This window comes from Scyliorhinus torazame, chromosome 3 (genome assembly GCF_047496885.1).
Source record: "Scyliorhinus torazame isolate Kashiwa2021f chromosome 3, sScyTor2.1, whole genome shotgun sequence".
NCBI lineage: Eukaryota > Metazoa > Chordata > Chondrichthyes > Carcharhiniformes > Scyliorhinidae > Scyliorhinus > Scyliorhinus torazame.
The window spans coordinates 196,486,840-196,507,320 of NC_092709.1; the positions used below are offsets into that span (position 1 = coordinate 196,486,840).

The window sequence follows — 20,481 nt, forward strand, 5'->3', positions numbered from 1 at the left end:
GGAGGGGCTGAGTCCAGGTCTACTATCCCTGGGAAAACCTTCTGCTCCCCTTACATAACTTGATTGTATAACCTTTTATCTCAAATCTCTGTCAAGTCTCCACTTTAAAAAAAAAAGTGAATAGACTAGACTTTTTAGGCCTCGCTAAACAACCGTACTTGCTTTGATTGTGGCTTTAGCATTATGAACTTCAGTGAATTATGGATAAAATTGCTCTTCTCTAACATTTCAAATCTGTTCCACATAATGTGAAAATGTAGTTGGTGCCCAAATGCATAACACTGCGTTTAACAAAAATACATACCGTGTTTTACCCAATCTCTTCGTAGATCATAATCTGCTTGCAGAAATTTTCTTTCAATCCTAATAACCACAATTTTTGCATCTGCAACCATTCTCCCAACTATTCTGATAAAGCAACAACCCCTGAAGCATATCTAGCAACTACTTCCAAGCAGGTCCACAGCCATCAACAAAAACCTTTGGCTTGTGGTAGTGTAGCCAATTCTTAATCTATTGCAGCAATATTCCAATGATTTGACAAGATTCTGCCATGTGTGTGATATCTTATCAAATACCTGCTAAACATCTAAGTAAACAAAATCTATTGGGATATCCTCATCCAAGTAAAAAGTTTTAAAAATATATAGCAAATTAGAAAAGCTAATTGGAATTCAAAGAAATGCCACTATTTTCATCCCTTCCACTTTAAGACTGGTTGATTTTACTAATCACATTGTTAAGTTTATTCCAGATCTTCTTAGTCACGGGCACAAGTTGACTGAGTTTTTGCTGACAATCTCTTTACATTTTGTAACTGACAATTGATTTCCCAATTCAAAAGGTTTTTGACCATGCCAGGAGCCCACGGCGGGTTTAGTGGCAGACAGAAACGGAGAATCCAGCAGGAGCCAAAAAGTCAGAAACCAGCGTAAAATCGCGTTGTAATTCTCCCAATGTCAGATCGGTCTTCCCACTGTCATGTGCCGCGAATTTTATTTGCATCTCATGAATGCCCATTAAAAACAGCTCATCGCCTATATACTGTGTCAGGCCTTCCAATCTTGCATCACACCAATATGAAATTACATCGGTCCAAAACCTGATTTCCAAAGAGTAGCCTGCACAAGACGGTCCTCAGTTCGCAAGAGACTTTGAGGAGAGTGCAACAAAACCTTTCTGCCACAGGTGCAGCATTGTTCCTGATTCACTGTTCACCGCTCTGCCAGGGAAGACAGGAACCTATCTCCATGCCAAGCTGGTTTCCATGAACAGCACCATGCTGCTAGACCCACGGACCCTCCTGTGTCACCAAGTCTGATCAGTACAGCGCCTGGCATTTGGGAGTACAGGGGTCTCCTGCCCCCTGGTGCCACACACCAGTATCTATCTGGCCAACACTGTGCTGTGGGACTCATGCAACCACCGCAACAAAGTTCCGAAGTTCCACCGAAGGTGGTGGAAGAGGAAGAGCAAGGGTTCACGATGGCAGGCAGAGGAGCAAGGAGGTGGAAGAAGGAGAACAATGGAAGGCAGAGGGAAGACGTGCATGAAAAGCTCACAATCAAGGGGGTCATAGGATTACCATATTGTTTATTGGAAGAGGATGCATGAAGACCCTAGATGCCGTGGGTAGAGGTCCAATTGGTGGATGAGTCAAGGAGCAGACATCTTCTTGAGGCTGCTAGCCTTTTCCCTCTGGGTTGCTTACATCTTGCAAGGTCTGGTGAAGGCAGGTGGTATGGCGAGAGTGATACAAGCATGCTGGACTGGTGTTTAAAAATGGCACCGGGACCTTCAAACCCAACAGCTGACAGCAGGTGGATGAATCAGCTCGCGGCCGCCAGGAGATTTGGTGGGGAATTTGTCTGTGCAGAATTAATGAAGTTCCAAGTCAGAACCTGGTGCAGGATCCTGTTATTCTGGCCAATGGGAAAGGTGACGCCGGAGCTGCCCATCACCGCACTTAGGTCTCAAAACTAATTCCACATACGGAATCAGGAGTAACACTGGATTGGATTGGTTTATTGTCACGTGTACCGAGGTACAGTGAAAAGTATTTTTCTGCGAGCAGCTCAACAGATCATTAAGTACATGAGAAGAAAAGGGAATAAAAGAAAATACATAATAGGGCAACACAACATATACAATGTAACTACATAAGCACTGGCACCGGATGAAGCATACAGAGTGTAGTGTTAGTGAAGTCAGTCCATAAGAGGGTCATTTAGGAGTCTGGTGACAGTGGGGAAGAAGCTGCTTTTGAGTCTGTTTGTGCGTGTTCTCAGACTTCTGTATCTCCTGCCCAATGGAAGAAGTTGGAAGCGTGAGTAAGCCGGGTGGGAGGGATCTTCACTGACTGCCGAGTCAGAACCCACACACAATATAAAAGGTTTAAGTGACGTTCCATCAGAAGTGATGTCTGTTGGACAAGATTTCAAACCAAATTCCCAGTCTGTCCTCGTCGGTGAATGTAAGAGATCCTGCAGCACTATTTGAAGAAGCAGAGTAGCACCTCTGGTCTCGCACAACAATTATCACAACCAACACTAAAATAGATTATCCTGCACTTAAAATCACATTGCTGTTTTTGGAACTTCTGATGTGTACAAATTGGCTGTCATGTTTTCTGTATGACAACAATAACTATTTTTCAAAAAGTACTTAATTGGCTGCATAAAGCATGCAGAAATACCAGTTATCTCCGCAGCCAGGCCTGTAAAATAAAGCTAAATAAAATATATTGGATAGCTGTTGGTACAAAGCTTAAAATAAACTAGTCCTAAATGACAAGTATTATGTGCAAATGTAAATACTTGTACAAAAGCAGCATTATTACAAGCATAATCTGATATTGCATCGGACTGCACAAAAACTCTACACCAACGATTGATACACATGTGGCATCTGGATTTTGGTCTGTTAAATTTCACTAATTAAGGATTGTTCACAAAGAGAAAAAGATTGACAATATTTCCATAGACCTATTAGACCGAGAACCGGACAACTGCAGAACACCTTTCCCCCCACACCCCACAGAGTGGAAGAAAAGGTCATCCTGGACCCTGAGAGACTGCCAAAGAAGAAGAGGAGACTTACTGGGGCTAAATTTGATAACCCCTGTAAATGGCAGTTTGTTTTTCCAATAGGACGTAGGATTTGCCAGCTGGGCCAGCATTTACTGCCTATCCTAAATTGTGCTTGAGGGAGCACATTGCAGTGGATCTGGAATCACATGTAGGCCAGACCACGTAACAATGGCAGATTTCCCATCAATAGCTTAACTATACAGCCATATTGACAAGGCAATAGAGCTTTGATCTGACTTTTTTTAATTCACTGATGTGGCATTGCTGGTTCGGCCAGAATCTATTGTCCATCCCTAGTTGCCCTTGAGAAAGTAGTGGCAGGCTGTTTTCTTGAACCGCTGCAGTCCAAGGTATAGGTACACCCACAGTGCCAGTGAAGGAACTGCGAGAGTCAGGATAATAATCTTTATCGTCACAAGTAGGCTTACATTTAACAGTGCAATGAAGTTACTGTGAAAAACCCCAAGCCGCCACACTCGGCGGCGCCTGTCCTGGGGACACCAAGGGAGAATTTGAATGTCCAAATCACCGAACAAGCACGTCTTTTGGGACTTGTGGGAGGAAACCGGAACACCCGGAGTAAATCCACGCAGACACGGGGAGAATGTGCAGCCTCCGCACAGATAGTAACCCAAGCGGGAATCGAACCTGGGACCTTTGCGCTGTGGCATGCGACTTGCAGGGGAATCTCTAGGTGGTGGTGTTCCCAGGTATCTTTGTCCTCCTAGATGTTGGCCATGGTGAAATCCTGTAGTGCATTGTGTAGATGGTACATGTTGCTGCTACTCTGCATCTGTTAGTGGTGGAATCAAGCAGAGCTGTCTGTAGCATGCTAATTCCAATGTTTAGCATGTAGATAGTCCTGCTAGAACCGTAGATCGCAGAGTGGGAAACCCGTCCTTGCAATGTCATGCTCTTTCCCCCCACCTCAGAGGATTGTAAAAATTCAGGTGTATGCCCTTGTGGGCATTGTCAAGTGGTTGTCCAGCACACATTGCCAGCCAGCTGCCGCATCATTGTTTCTTAAAAAGGGTTTACAACCTCAGAACATTTTTCAGACTGGTTCAATAATCATTTTTCTGCTCATCTGAGATACAGCTGCAGGGACTAAAGCTCAATTACTACTTGTGCTGCAAAATTCAAACTGTACATGAAAAGTAAGTTTACTTGGATTCATTTTCTGTAAAAGTTACTCAAGTGTGCTATTTAATATGCAGCATAATATTTTGCGTATCACCAGCTGTCCCTCCAAACCAGGGCAGCACGGTAGCATAGTGGTTAGCACAGTTGCTTCACAACTCCAGGGTCCCAGGTTCGATTCCCAGCTTGGGCCACTGTATGTGTGGAGTCTGCACATTCTCCCTGTGTGTGCTTGAGTTTCCTCCGACAGTCCAAAGATGTGCAGGTTAGGTGAAGTGGCCATTCTAAATTGCCCTTGTGTCCAAAAGTTTGGGTGGGGTTACGGGGATAGGGTGGAGGCGTGGGGCGCTCTTTCCAAGGGCCGGTGCAGACTCGATGGGCTGAATGGCCTCCTTCTGCAATGTAAATTCTATGATTCTATGATGTCTGCTCAGGGTTGAGAGTTTCGGTCATGGACCTTCATGTGACCGAATATGCCAATTCTCAACCTGAAGTACATGGGCAGATGTCCCATGAGGTAGTGGAATGTAGAGTGCAAGATTTACTTTCTTTTCTTTCCTTCCGGGCCTCATCATTCAGAGTGTTGTGTTTGACTCAAAGCATGATGCTGCTGGAAACCATTTTGAGCGATTGGTAACAAGCTCCACAGTCAGAAAATGTCAGTGCTTGCTCACTTCAAGAAGAGTCTTTATCTTTGTAATGTTCCCTTTATCCTCCCAGGAGCACCGGCCAGTTAAGTTGAGAAAACAGGACCTGGCAGGGGAGGCAATTTTCAGCCCTCCGGACACGCTGTCCAGTCCATCAAAGTTAATTTTGCAGAAATCCTGCCCGAATGCTTGTAGACCTGGTTTCATGAAGGGTACTTGTGCGTGTTCAATGGTCCTGCCACGGAATTCAGAATGTGAGGCAGAGACATTGCCCGTGGAATTTCTCGAACATGTGTCACCAATACAATGTCCAGGTCTCACTGCAGTGGAGGGGAGTGAAGTGACAACAACTGCTCTGTACAAGGATTTTAAAAAGCAAAAAGGTTTTATATCTCATTACATTGTTAAAAAGGAAAATATTTCTAGAAGCCAATTATATATACCCAAGAGACTGTTGATATTTACATCACACCTCCCTATATCCTTATGAATAACCTGAATTACCAACTATGCCCAAACATGGTGTGATTTATTAAAATGCATGATATGCTTTAAATCATGACGGTTCAAATAAATGGCTCATGCACTGCCAATCTCAGAATGAATTGTAAATAACTGCCTCACTAATATGCAGATTTGCAGAAGATGATCCATCCACAATGGGCAGGATTCACATTGCAACAGCTCGCGAGATCGCATTAGATCATGCGAGCTGGGTAGATCCTGGAAGAGGGATCTTCTAGCATCCACCAGCCACGTTGCGCCTGCACTGCCTTTCGGGCATAATGCAGCTGGTAGATTGCGGCCTGTAGCTCCCTGAAATAAATCACTAACATGTAGCGTGTCATTTAAAAACTTCAGTGGCTGGTCTATTGACAATAATAAATACACAGCGACAAAGTGTTACACATTGCCTGTGGAAATGATAAAAACAAAACAAAGCACGGCAGGATAAAATGGTCAGAACATTATGCCCATATCAAGATTTAGGCTCTCCAGGAGGTCATTCTGAAACAAGAGTGTTTGCCCCAGAATCAACAAGTAATCTTGCTGCCAAAACATCCCAGATTTTTCCATCTCGCTAAATTCTAAATACTTTGTTTAAGAAAATTTTCAATAAATACTCCCAGGACTGCAGAGAGTAGCAGCAAAATATTGGTAGTAGGCCAAATTTTAAACTTATTCAAATGTGTTTCTTTGTTCCAAAGAAGTCAGCTCACTTTTTCAAAAATTGAGACATTTATAAGATAACGCTTGAAGGCTTGAAGAGGTGAAAATTAATTTTGTCTCTGGTCATTTTCTAATGGTATTTCTAATAGAACTGGCTTCTCAGAAGTATGCTGTAACTTTGAAGTACTAATTTATTTAAAAGGTACTTGGGAAAGAAAATTCTTAAAACTGTGGTTGCCACCCTACCAGAAGGATGTGGAGGCTTTGGAGAGGGTTTACCAGGATGTTGCCTGGTCTGGAGAGTGTTAGCTATGTGGAGAGGCTGAAAGACGGAGGTTGAGGGGTGACTTGGAGGTTTACAAGATTATGAGGGGCATGGATAGAATGGATGGGCAGGCACTCTGTCCCAGGGTGGAGGGGTCAGTCACCAGGGGGCATAGGTTTAAGGTCCATGGGGCAAGGTTTAGAGGAGATGTGCGAGGCAGGTTTTTCCATGCAGAGAGTGGCGAGTGCCTGGAACGTGTTGCCAGAGGAGGTTGTGGAAGCAGATACATTAATGACGGCGTTCAAAGGCATCTTGACAACACGTGGATAGGATGGGTATAGAGGAATACGGCACAAGTGCTGAGGGTTTGGTAAAGGTTGGTATCATGTCCGGTACAGGCTTGGAGGGCCGAAGGGCCTGTTCCTGTGCTGTATTGTTCTTTGTTCAGGTGTTAGAACTGATCACCGATACTGATGTTGTACTCATTTCTATCAACCAATTATTTAAGTAAATGTCCTTTAAATCTGGATGTAGTTTAAAGGACTAACCAATTTCAAGACTTTTTGCAAAGCAATTTCTAACACTTCATCACTGTAAATATTCAATGGCAAAAAAATTGTTGTTCTATTTGGTTTTGCCAGTTATAAATGATAAGAGTCAAGCATTCCCCAGCAAAATAGATAGTTTGACACAATGTAAATGCAAAGACCGATTAGTGTGTTTCCAGAATTACATTGCTTACTTGTAAGAAAGCAGCAATTCTGATAAAGAAAAAAAGCATAAACAAAGTCTGCCAACATTGAAAAGCGCATTCGGGAAATTTAATCTAACAGAAAAAGAATTAGATGATATGCCATTGTTTTCGAAGGCATTTTCTATGGATGGGTCATCCTTCATTTGATTTAATGAATGGATGCAATAATCACTCATGGTGAAATCATTTGGAAAGACAAAACATGTTGGATATATACCTAAACAAAGAGAAAATCAATAAAACTTACAAATACAGACACCCTCACAAAAATGTATAGGATTGTTTTCATTGCTCCAGAGTGTTATGATCAGTGGTAGAAGGTGATGGCACTCCTTGCTGACCTCAAAGAAAGCTGCCCACAGATCTAGTGATCGCTGTAGCAGTTTCCTAATTTCCCAAAAGCAGTTTAAATCTGGTGTCAGCCAGGTCAAGGGGATAGCTCAGCATGTAGCAGTTTGTGATGCCAGCAAGCGGGAAGGAGCCAATCACACTGAAGTATTCACACACAGCAAAGTAGGAAGTTGAAAACACTTAGTATCCTTCACATTTAAAATTAAAAATTTTCAGGTAGCAGAATGAATGACAATGATTGGAATAATATAGAAGCTAAAATAGTGAACAAACTTTGAAAATTAAACATGTGGATTATTATGGTGAAATTTGACATTCCACAAATATAAAATTAGTTCTTCGGGGAGGGTGAACCCAATTATACCTCATTCAACAGACTTTAAAGAGTTTTTACAATTTCACAGCAAAATTAACAGCACAAGAGTGGCATTCTCATCAATTCAATTGACAAGCCGCTGATTTGAGTCTCGGGTTGACTCACCAGCACACCCTCTGGGAAAGTGTAAAATTACTGACAGCAACTTTTGGAAAATCATTAGTGACAGAGACTACTAATAACTATGATTTTCCCTGATCGCCATTCATAGCACCCAATGGATTTCAAAGGAATGCAAGTCAGAAGCACTCTTCAACAGATGGGTGATCTGCTCAGTGGCCAGAATTCTCTGGCTGCTGCAATTCACTTTTTCCGCCAGCAGCGGACCTCTGCCGTGGGGAGTTTCCATGGGAAATCCCATTGACAAGCAGCAGAAGAGCCAACGAGCAGTGCACCACCAAGAAACATGTGGCTGGAGAAGCGGAGAATCTAGCCCCGTGTACTGCAAGTTAATTCACTGGTTGTTAAAACACTTTTGAGACATCTTAACATTATATATTATCTTTCACAAAGACAAAAATAGATCCTATACTTTCTGAAACCCAAAGAGTGCTGATAAAATGCAGGCAATGCATGTCTTTTTTGTAATTATGTACTGAACCAAAATTATCCTCTGGTAAATTATCTTCTTTCATTATGAAAGAAGAATCCATTGGGCGGCGCAGTGGTTAGCAGTGCTGCCTACGGTGCCGAGGACCCGGGTGCGATCCCGGCCCCGGGTCACTTGTCTGTGTGGGTCTCACCTCAACAACCCAAAGATGTGCAGGTTAGGTGGATTGGCGATACTAAATTGCAAAAAAATAATTGGGCACTCTAAATTTTTTTTTTTTTAAGAAGAATCCAGAACAAATGCAAAATGCAAGTAAAGCCTGGATGGAGGCACACAATGGGTTATAAAGCAAGTCCTCTCACAGTATTAATACTGGGTTGCCATTTTTGGCTTTTTTTTCCCGTGTGAAATGTGTCCTGGTCATAATGCGAGTAAACTGGATAAGCATCATTAGAAAACCTGGCAATGCAAAAGTTCAAAAAAAGCAAGAGACCAAAAAATGGTGCAATTGTTTGATTAATTTAATATGAAAACAGATGAAAATTAGTGGTATTTTCTATCTAACCAACTACTGATGATATTCTTAGTTTATCATTATCCATGCACAATGCGAAACACAAGCAACATGCATTATATAAAAAAAATTGTTGGACCCATTATGGATTGGAATTAGCCCACTAGAATATCTGAAATGGTGCACTAACAAAGATGAACAATTAACAGGGGAATAAAGCAATACATTTTCTTTTCCACAGCAGTCAAACCTCCCTTAGACAAAAGGTAAGCCTTCTTTGAATTAGTCATATGTAATGTCATAGCTCATTTTGTATAGTTGGATTCTTGAGCGTACTCCATAGTCAATATAGTAACACATGCTGAATCATTGCACAATGCAATCCCAAAAGATTTCATAGTGATAGCTTGGTACAAATGAAAATGCGTAGTTTAAAAGAAATTGTATAACGTTCGAACTCAGTAATCCTACCAACAGCACAAAACATACCCAACAAATACTGCATTATAACAAAAGACCTACTGTAAAATGTCAAAAACCACAAACTAATGTGCCAGTCGATAGCTTGAGACAAATGCAAACAACCACGAAGGCAAGTTTTCATACCAAATTAAAGGTACAAATCATTTTTATTTTGCCTTATAGACCTGTCGGAAATATATTATGGGCCCACCATAGTGTCAGGCAATCCTGGTCAGTCACACCTTCAAATTACAAAGGAAATTTTCAACTATTTGCCGAGTCCACACAGAACTGTCATCATCAAATGATGGCTCATGAATTTTGAGATATTCTCTGATAGACTGGAACATCCTATGCAAGCAGCGAAGCCTCAGCAACACAGCTGGGCTCAAAACAATACTGCTTTTCATCAAGGATTCCAGTTAGAACATTACAGCGCAGTACAGGCCCTTCAGCCCTCGATGTTGCACCAACCTGTGAAACCACTCTAAAGCCCATCTACACTATTCCTTTATCGTCCATATGTCTATCCAAAGACCATTTGAATGCCCTTAGTGTTGGCGAGTCCACTACTGTTGCAGGCAGGGCATTCCACACCCTTACTACTCTCGGAGTAAAGAACCTACCTCTGACATCTGTCCTATATCTATCTCCCCTCAATTTAAAGCTATGTTCCCTCGTGCTAGACATCACCATCCGAGGAAAATGGCTCTCACTGTCCACCCTATCCAATCCTCTGATCATCTTGTATGCCTCAATTAAGTCACCTCTTAACCTTCTTCTTTCTAACGAAAACAGCCTCAAGTCCCTCAGCCTTTCCTCATAAGATCTTCCCTCCATACCAGGCAACATTCTGCTAAATCTCCTCTACACCCTTTCCAATGCTTCCACATCCTTCCTATAATGCGGCGACCAGAATTGCACGCAATACCCCAAATGCGGCCGCACCAGAGTTTTGTACAGCTGCAACATGATCTCATGGCTCCAAAACTCAATCCCTCTACCAATAAAAACTAACACACCATATGCCTTAACAACCCTCTCAACCTGGGTGGCAACTTTCAGGGATCTATGTACATGGACACCGAGATCCCTCTGCTCATCCACACTGCCAAGAATCTTACCATTAGCCCAGTACTCGGTCTTCCTGTTATTCCTTCCAAAATGAATCACCTCACACTTTTCTGCATTAAACTCCATTTGCCACCTCTCAGCCCAGCGTTGCACCTTATCTATGTCCCTCTGAAACTTGTAACATCCTTCCGCACTGTCCACAACTCCACCGACTTTAGTGTCATCTGCAAATTTACTCATCCATCCTTCTACGCCCTCCTCCAGGTAATTTATAAAAATGACAAACAGCAGTGGCCCCAAAACAGATCCTTGTGGTACACCACTAGTAACTGGACTCCAGTCTGAACATTTCCCATCAACCACCACCCTTTGTCTTCTTCCAGCTAGCCAATTTCTGATCCAAACTGCTAAATCACCCTGAATCCCATGGCTCTATATTTTCTGCAGTAGCCTACCGTGGGGAACCTCATCAAACGCTTTACTGAAATCCATATACACCACATCAACTGCTTTACCGTCATCCACCTGTTTGGTCACCTTCTCAAAGAACTCAATAAGGTTTGTGAGGCACGACCTACCCTTCACAAAACCGTGTTGACTATCTCTAATCAAATTATTCCTTTCCAGATGATTATACATCCTATCTCTTATAAACCTTTCCAAGATTTTGCCCACAACAGAAGTAAGGCTCACTGGTCTATAGTTCTTTCATAAATAATGGTGGATGTGCCGTACAACCTCTTATACAAAAGGACCATAACACTGGATCTGATGCTTGCATCAACATTTGGTTACGAAGTCCTGCGTTTCACTGCATTCATCGATTCTGTGTGTAAAAAGCATCATACACATTCCCTATTTGTGTGATGGTTACATTTGTCAGTTTTTCCATAGATAACCAGCTTATATTTAGAGGTCTACTTTTACTGAACACTTGTGCTCACCATTGTTACAGTTCTGAATGCAGGAAGTGTCCAGCACAGACATGTAGAAGGAAGACCAGGGTGTTAATATTAGCCCAGATCTTCCAGTCTCCAGCTTGTCGGAAACCGGACGAGCTCCACAAGATGTGCTTTCGGACCCCTCAGAAATCCCGAAAAACTAACTCCATGGAAATTGTTTGGGAAGTTTGAACTTCTGATGGGAATTCCTTTGTTCCTGGGACCTTCCAAAAAAGTCTCATACCCTCAAAAAAAAAAGTATCCGACACTAACTCAGAGTCTTCGGACAGTTCCAACTTACTTACCTGGCCAGTAACACAGGAAGCAGTAGACAGAAAAATCCTAGTCTAACATCTTGTAACTCTAGACTATAACTCCCACCACCCAACTCTCCCACCCAGACTCCACTAACCCCGACCACCCTCTCGATCACTGACCTACCCGCCTTACCCAACTGCCACCACCTCATCCACTTTCACACCTACCATGCACCCACATTCACCTACACACTGAAAAGCGGTTTAAAATTCCATAAGTTTTCAGTGTTTTCATGCACACTTACCAGCATTTGGCATCTAAGGCCTTACAAAAATGGGGGGGGGGGGGGGGAGAAAGGGTCTCTTCCCTTCTCCAGATGACCTAATGCCATGACATGAAACAGTTCAATGGAAGACCGCTCAACATTTCTGAAGAAGCCTGGATTGGAAGACCAGCCAGAAATGCAGAGCTCCCTTGTAACGCAGAAAAGTTGGGAATGGACTGGCAATCCGATGGTGATTGCCCTCCTCGGAAAATTGGGCCCATTATTTCAGTTACTTTACATGTATTCTTTGGTTATTCTTGAAATTTCTGAACAAACAAGTGCAAGGTATAATTACATGGTTCAATTAGTTGGATCACAACGCATAGATTTTCAGTAAAATCAAAACAACAGAATTGTGGATGTTAGCAAGCTGAAATAAAAATAGGGGGAAGAAAAAGGCCCAACAGCACCGGTGGAGAGTAACAGGGCTAACATTAATTTCAGTCTTTCTTCGAAGAAGAGTAATATTGGGACTCGTAGGGCAGGATTCTCTGGCCACGTCCGCCCGGCGACTGGAGAATCCCACCCAAGGTCAAGGAGCTCTCCATTGGCTGCCTCTCACCCGTGACATTCTTGTGGCGGGCAGGGTGGAAGAATCCAGCCCATAAAGTTTCACTTTTTTTCTCTCCACTGATGCTGCCAGAACTGCTGACCTTTTACAGTATTTTCGGTCATAGAATTTACAATGCAGAAGGAGGCCATTCGGCCCATAGAGTCTGCACCGGCCCTTGGAAAGTGCACCCTACTTAAACCCACGCCTTCACCCGGTCCTTTAGATCATGGAATTTCAGTGTTCTAGTATTCTGTGTGCCTGTATTAATTTAGGGCATGTCAAAGAACAAAGAAATGTACAGCACAGGAACAGGCCCTTCGGCCCTCCAAGCCCGTGCCGACCATGCTGCCCGACTAAACTACAATCTTCTACACTTCCTGGGTCCGTATCCCTCTATTCCCATCCTATTCATGTATTTGTCAAGATGCCCCTTAAATGTCACTATCGTCCCTGCTTCCACCACCTCCTCCGGTAGCGAGTTCCAGGCACCCACTACCCTCTGCGTAAAAAAAACTTGCCTCGTACATCTACTCTAAACCTTGCCCCTCTCACCTTAAACCTATGCCCCCTAGTAATTGACCCCTCTACCCTGGGGAAAAGCCTCTGACTATCCACTCGGTCTATGCCCCTCATAATTTTGTAGACCTCTATCAGGTCTCCCCTCAACCTCCTTCGTTCCAGTGAGAACAAACCAAGTTTATTCAACCGCTCCTCATAGCTAATGTCCATTTGAACAAGCCCATGTGAATAAATTCCGTTGACACTACAGGATCTATGTTAGTGTTAGAATGGTTAGGACAGGGATGCAGGCCCAGCACAGGAGGCCCCAGGGTGTCCGTGCCTGCTGAAGCTGAACACGTCCCACTCTTCCACCCTTTTCCCCATAGCTCTGCAATGGTTTCTATTCAGGTACTGATGAGATAGTAAACGAACAAGTTTAAATGTCATAATAAACTTTAAAAGTAAAACTTTTTTCCCTTCATCACAGATTATTATAATTCACTGGCAGGCATCCAATATTTACAGGCCAGTGAACTTCTGATACTTTATGACTATTTCATTTTGACATTGTAAATGTGATGTTAAATTAGTACCAACTGAGCAACATTGAAAAAGCTACAAAGTAAGAATTTGACATTTAGAGCACAGGATGTAAAATTTGCCATGGACCCAGAAGATCATAAGCTGCTTTCCCCTTTGAGAAAGATAACTGACTGGTGGCGATTTAACCTGGGACTCACCATACTTCAGGGGAGAAGCAAGCTTGAGAAGGTGGGACCTTCATGAATAACCTCAGCGAGTACAGAAACTGAACCAATGCTGTTGGAGTAACTCTGCATTATGAACCAGCTGTCCAGTCAACTGAGCTAACCAACACCATTCTATAAAATGTTAGATTATTTACCAATTGGAATTACAAAGAAAAAGCTCTGCCCAATTTGGTCTTGAATTATCATAGAATTTACAATTTACAGTGCAGGAGGAGGCCATTCAGCCCATCAAGTCTGCACTGGCTCTTGGAAAGAACACTCTACTTAAGCCCACACCTCCACCCTATCCCCGTAACCCCACTCAACCTTTTTTGGACACTAAGAGCAATTTATTATGCCCAATTCATCTAACTTACACATCTTTGGGCTGTGGGAGGAAACCCACACAGACACGGGAACAACATGCAGACTCCGCACAGACAGTGACCCAAGCCAGGAATCGAACCTGGGACCCTGGTGCTGTGAAGCAACATTGCTAACCACTGTGCTACCGTGCCACCCAGGGCTACCTGTTTTATTTGTGTGAATAAGTCAAAAACTGTTATTGAGCAGAATTTTGGAAACCAGCATGTCGTTTACATTCAGCAGTTCTCAGAAATTATTACGCCTACTTCTTTATGGTGATTAATATGCAAAATATCATTTGAGGAAAGCATAATATGGTTTCTGGGACTTTTGGATCATATCCAAAAAATGAATTGTGTTTGGTTTCTGGGACTTTTGGATCATATCCAAAAAATGAATTGTGTTTTTTTTTTAATGAAAACTACAAAACAATAGGCTGGATTATACCCCTACAGCCCCCAATAGCTCACACTCATTACTATAATTGCAGTGTTAATGTAAGCCTACTTGTGACAATAACATAGATACATAGAACATACAGTGCAGAAGGAGGCCATTCGGCCCATAGAGTCTGCACCGACCCACTTAAGCCCTCACTTCCACCCTATCCCCATAACCCAATAACCCCTCCTCACCTTTTTGGACACCAACGGCAATTTTAGCATGGCCAATCCACCTAACCTGCACACCTTTGGACTGTGGGAGAAAACCGGAGCACCTCACTTCCGCCCTATCCCCATAACCCAATAACTCCTCCTAACCTTTTTGGACACCAAGGGCAATTTTAGCCTGGCCAATCCACCTAACTGCACATCTTTGGACTGTGGGAGTAAACCGGAGGAAACCCACGCAGACACGGGGAGAACGTGCAGACTCTGCACAGTGACCCAGTGGGGAATCAAACCTGGGACCTTGGCGCTGTTAAGCCACAATGCTGCCCAAGGTTATCATGCTATTCTGTTAGCTAAACACACTGAAGATGGTTTACAGGTATGCTTTTTGTAATTTTGACCCAATATTTTCAAATCTCATTATTTTGTCATAATAACGTGCATAAGAAAGAAGTCAACATGAAATCATCCAGCAAGTTTGCTATATAATTGCAAATTGTTTTTGTTTGATATCAGTTGAATCTATAACACGCACTTCCAAGATGCATTTGAGATACTAATGCAAGTAAAATGATCGACATCTATTTTTTTTGAAGGGCTCAAAATAATCTAATCAGATAAATTGTCACCAATGAACGCAATCATCTTGACAAATGAGAATTTGCTTTGACTTTCGATACTTGTGGTTCACCACCTATCAATCCACCAAAAGGAAATGATTTATTTCAAAGCCAGATTGAAAGAAGGGCACCAGGTGTCATATACACTTAACAGCATTACTCTTTTCTCATTGCTCAGTGACATTCAGTAGTGAGTGCATGACTTCCAGAAAATTCCATCGACCAACATGTGTCAATAATTCTTCTTGACACATCAATTACAATTAAAAGTTAAATGGTAAATTCTAACTTTGCAAATGTTTTAACTGGAAACTGAAAATGTACTCGTACAATTTATTTAAATTCTTGATATTAAGCCAATTTTGCCACATCATATAAATGGACACTATTGAGTACTTCAAGGTTTTAATTCTGGGCTGCTGCTGATGGATCTACTGCATGCAAAGAAAATAATGAATACCTAGCAAAATATAACAATGATGAATGCTTCTGGATTATTTGTAACATATTGTTTGTATTGATTATGTTGAATACATCTTTTTACAGCTGTATGTAACAAAAAAAAGACTCTAAACGGAAAAATAATTCATAGGTTTCATAGAATTTACAGTGCAGGAGGCCATTCAGCCCATCAAGTCTGCACTGGCTCTTCGAAAGAGCACCCTACTCAAGATCCACACCTCCACCCTATCCCCATAACCCAGTAACCCCACCCAACACGAAGGGCAATTTTGGACACTAAGGGCAATTTATCATGGCCAATCCACCTAACCTGCACATCTTTGGACTGTGGGAGGAAACCGGAGCACCCGGAGGAAACCCACGCACACACGGGGAGGATGCGCAGACTCCGCACAGTGACCCAAGCCGGAATCGAACTTGGGACCTTGGAGCTGTGAAGCAATTGTGCTATCCACAATGCTACCGTGCTGCTTGGCATAGCACCAGTATGTGCCAAAACACAGGCTTGCTTCGCCCACAAAGTTCAGTGGGTGGATGGCGTATGTCGGGCATGAACAACTACAGCAGAGTTCCACAAAACAATGATTTTGACTTTTACATCAGCATATCTTGATTATGCTTTGTAATGTATTAGTCTTATATTACAATCACCATTACAGTACATATTATAGGAAAAATTAATTTTAAAAACTATTGATGGGGCTCAGCAACAAAGCAAAATTACGTTTTTTTTGCATAATATTCAACATAACTGAATTCTGCACACAGTCCTATTCTATTTTACTTTTAAAACAATAATGGCGAGTGAAAACCTCATAGCATCAACTAGTCCTGATGCACATTTAACAGACTTAAATGTCACCAGTAATTCGGACTGCTAATTGTGATATGCAAGTATATCAAAAATTCTGCCACTGTAAGAAATCTAGCAGGATTCTTCTGCATCAGTTCTGACATAGCATCCCAAGCAAAGAATTAACCTGTCTTTCACATTTAGCTGTGGATTGACCCGCTATGCATTAAAAGCACTTTCTATTTTTATTTCACAATTCCACAGCTGGTGTGCGAATTATTTATATATGCTATAGAGAAAATATATCTATGACTATGATACATAGCTATCTGACATTCTGAATGGATATTCCTATTGAAAGCGTTGTATTTGAAAAACCACTAACCACATATGCTGTCAATTAGCAATGAAAATTATAAATGTTATGATTGTACAAGATTATAGTAAGCAGTTGTATTTTATTTGCAGCAATGTTCTAGATTAGGTACATACCTTGGAGGCTCACAACCCCCATGTGTAGTTTCATCAATGTTTAGTAAAATTGTTAAATTTCTCAAGCTCCATGTACTAACTTACTTTGGGTCTCTGATTTAGGATTTATCCATCAATGAGGAAGCAGCAGTAAGCGTAGCTCACTTAGATTAAAACAGACAAAATTGAGGATAACAAAAACAAGTGTAAATAAAACAGAGTGACCTACATTGCCATGGCACGTGGACCCCACGTGGGTCATAACAGGATATCCCTACCTTATTGCCTCTCGTAAAAATGATCAGCCATGCCATTCTCATTGACGGAAACAAACATTTTCAATGGTATACGAGAAGTCACAAAAATTGTGCTGCTCAAATCAAACGAAGGAGAAAAGTTTAGTTGAGCAGACAATTCACTCTGACCTTTATTCCTCCAGAAAATTCTGCTTATGCTAGAAATGCCAATTAGAGGAAATCATTTAATAACAATCCCCAAGACAAAAATTCTTCCCTCATTAATTTTAAAATAGTGATCTGGAGATTGTTTCATTTATATCTGGCTGACGAGGTAAGTTTTAAAACATCATATTTTAGCACAGGTTTTTTTATCAATTGTTAATAATTTGACCAACAATGTTTGGAATTTTTTTAACTCACCTTAAAACTGACTAACCTTGTTTAACTTGAACTCCTACTGCTCAGCCTATGCTAAAACATCAACACTAGTTGGTAGCATCACATGTCATTCTAGTTGACCCTCGAAAGAGTTCCAATAAATACAAGACATAGTTTATAATACTAATGCACTATTCTATTGATATGATTAGACTAAGCATACATTTCCCCCCCCCCCCAAATACCTACAGCCAAGCAGTCCGTTTTCACAGTTTTAAACAATAAAACCCTTGCTCATTCAGGCAGCAACAATGGCTCTTTTTTACTGAAGTTGTGTGCTGACACCACCTAGAGGTTTTAAATGAGAAGCGGCTTTTTGTTTCTCAAAGTGAGCACTAAAATTAAATGATCAATTTTTCATAAACCATAGTTTTAACACCTGAATATTTACCAAATTCCACCCAATTAAAATGTACTTTTCTCCATTTCCTTCAAATAAATAACCACAAGCTTTATTCACACCAGCCATTTTGAAATTGAGAAATTTCAACATGGCAGCTGTTTAACAAAGCCTTTTGCCTCAAATCCTCCAATATTTTCTAGTTTTGTTGAAACATAAACAATTAAGTCTATTACACATTTAGTACAGGACATTACAATTAACAATTCTATTGTATGCCTATGTATGAACGAGCTTTATCCTTGCTTTACAAATGCATGCCACATAATTGGCCATTTCCTCTTGACAGAGAAACGTACCTTAGTAATTCAGAGAACTATATCCATCTCCCTACTTTTCAGATTTCAGTGCCACTTTTGGTTAACTCGATCAATAGCTTTTATTTAAAGCATATTATGCCCCATGAAGAAATGCAGGTACGACATTTGTGTGGCCATACACCTAGTTACATTGACATTTTTCTTTCCCTTTTCGAAAAGGCAGTTTGGATTGAGGAAAACACACAGTTCCAGTGAACAAAGAATGCATTTAAAACAATAATTTATTCCAGCTTCTGACTGAAGTGGCCAAGATGGAAACACTACACACGTATTTTATGAATTGCTTAAATCTGAAGCTGGGCACGTTCCCTCTTACTTGGTACAACCGAAGTTTATAAAGGTTAGCAGGAAGCCATAGGTGAAAAGATTTAATATTCATCATTCCTCTACTCACCCTGCTAGCCAGGAGACCACCAACGCCAGACTAATAAGAGCTGACGACAGAAATGTATTCATGGTCAGATTTCTCTTCATGGCTGTTCCTTTAAAAAAAAAAGTTAAACAGCACAGGTAAAGAATAAGGAAAAAAGCAAGACTACATAAACCTCTACAAGTGTCGGAATCACGCTGATGAGTTGTCACTGACTTCAGTATGGAACGCTAATTGCTGTAACAGAGTCTTCTATGAAAGTCTGTTTTACCATAATTCAGCTCTATGATCCACAAAGTACGATGGCATTTTTCTGTCGCCGAAGTCAAGCATTCAGAATAATTAAAAGCGTATATTTTAAAATCAGATGTTTACATTACATATATATTTACATATGCAAAGTGATGTTTTTAAGTATTTCACATTATTTTAGAGGAACGGGTGGAATAAAGCCGTTGCAAGATTAGCGACTTTAGGAGAGAATTACACATCTGCCCAATTGCAATCAAACAGCCCGGGTTTACAAATCCTACACAGGGCGCGATGCAAAAGCTAAGAATGATTGCAGCCAGCATATTATTTGCCTCAAAACACGAGCCCAAGTGTGCAACTGGGCGAGCGCAAGGCGGAGGGTGAGATAGTTCTCCCCGAGATCTTTTGCGGGATTCCTCAGTGAGGGAAGCAGCCAGTGGCTGCTGCCAGCCGAGGACCGGGGCGCTCGCAACTCTCACCTGGGTGCCCGAGGGGGGCGGGGGACGTGGAGGAGGGGCTCTCCAAGCCTCCCGCTGAAGTGTTGGGCGGCTGCAGTCCGCTGACACAAGAGGAAAAGCCCTGAGCCGGGAAAGTTGGCTTGCTCCGAGTGCGATACTGCAGCTGCAGCGGGCGACAGCCAAATGCACGCGCCACACCGGCTCGGGGCCGCGCGCATCCGGGAGCGCGCCCCTCTCTGCTGACACAACCTCCGGCAACGCTAATTTATGCTGATCTATAGTGGCACCCGAGTGATGACCGTCCACTATCCATAACCTGCGTCAAATTGCTGGAGGAGCGGCTCTCAGACACAGGTCCCGGGCCATTCGAAAGCTCCACCATCTCCAGCACGCCTCCGGGTCCTAGCGCCTGCCAACCATAACAACATGAACACTTATCCCCCAGCCCACCCCAGTGAAACATGTACCCACCCATATAAACAACTCGCCCCAGCTAAACACACCCACCTACCCCAACTAAATACTCGTACCCACATAAACCACCTACCACAGAAGCCATTCACTTCAATTAAACACACCCACCCACTTACACTACCTACCCACTCCAACTAAACACATCCACCTATCCAACTAAATGCATCCACACAAATTAATCTACCACATCAGGCACCCGTTTCAACTAAACACAGCGTCCCAACCATATAAACCACCCACTCACATAAGACACCCAATCCAACTAAATGCACCCACCCACATACACAGACCCACATAAACCACCCACATAAAAACACTCAACCCAACTAAACACACCCACCCACTCACATAAATCACCCAATCGCATAACCCGCCCCAAACACAACTTCCCAACCACATCAACACAGACACGCCAGCTAAACGCGCCCACCCCCACGTACAGCCCCCCCCTTCACACGCCAATTAAACACACCTTCTCCTCCACCCCA

The 20,481-nt window shown here is 42.2% G+C and overlaps 1 protein-coding gene across 11 annotated transcripts in view; it reads right to left on the minus strand.

Moving 5' to 3' along the window:
• gabra2a (gamma-aminobutyric acid type A receptor subunit alpha2a) overlaps window positions 1-20,243 on the minus strand; it is a 499,051-nt gene extending 478,808 nt beyond the window's left edge. For 3 of the 11 annotated variants that reach the window (XM_072496701.1, XM_072496691.1, XM_072496702.1), the window contains exons 1-2: window positions 19,541-20,241; window positions 18,834-18,921 (exon numbers count right to left, since the gene is read on the minus strand). In XM_072496701.1, the coding sequence (XP_072352802.1) occupies window positions 18,834-18,913 (80 nt within the window). In that variant the 5' untranslated portion in view covers window positions 18,914-18,921; window positions 19,541-20,241. Of the gene's footprint in view, window positions 1-18,833; window positions 18,922-19,025; window positions 19,045-19,080; window positions 19,495-19,540 lie in introns of those variants that run through there. The other 8 variants (XM_072496697.1, XM_072496698.1, XM_072496699.1 and 5 more) reach the window with 7 other exon arrangements.
• Window positions 20,244-20,481: the final 238 nt, after the last annotated feature.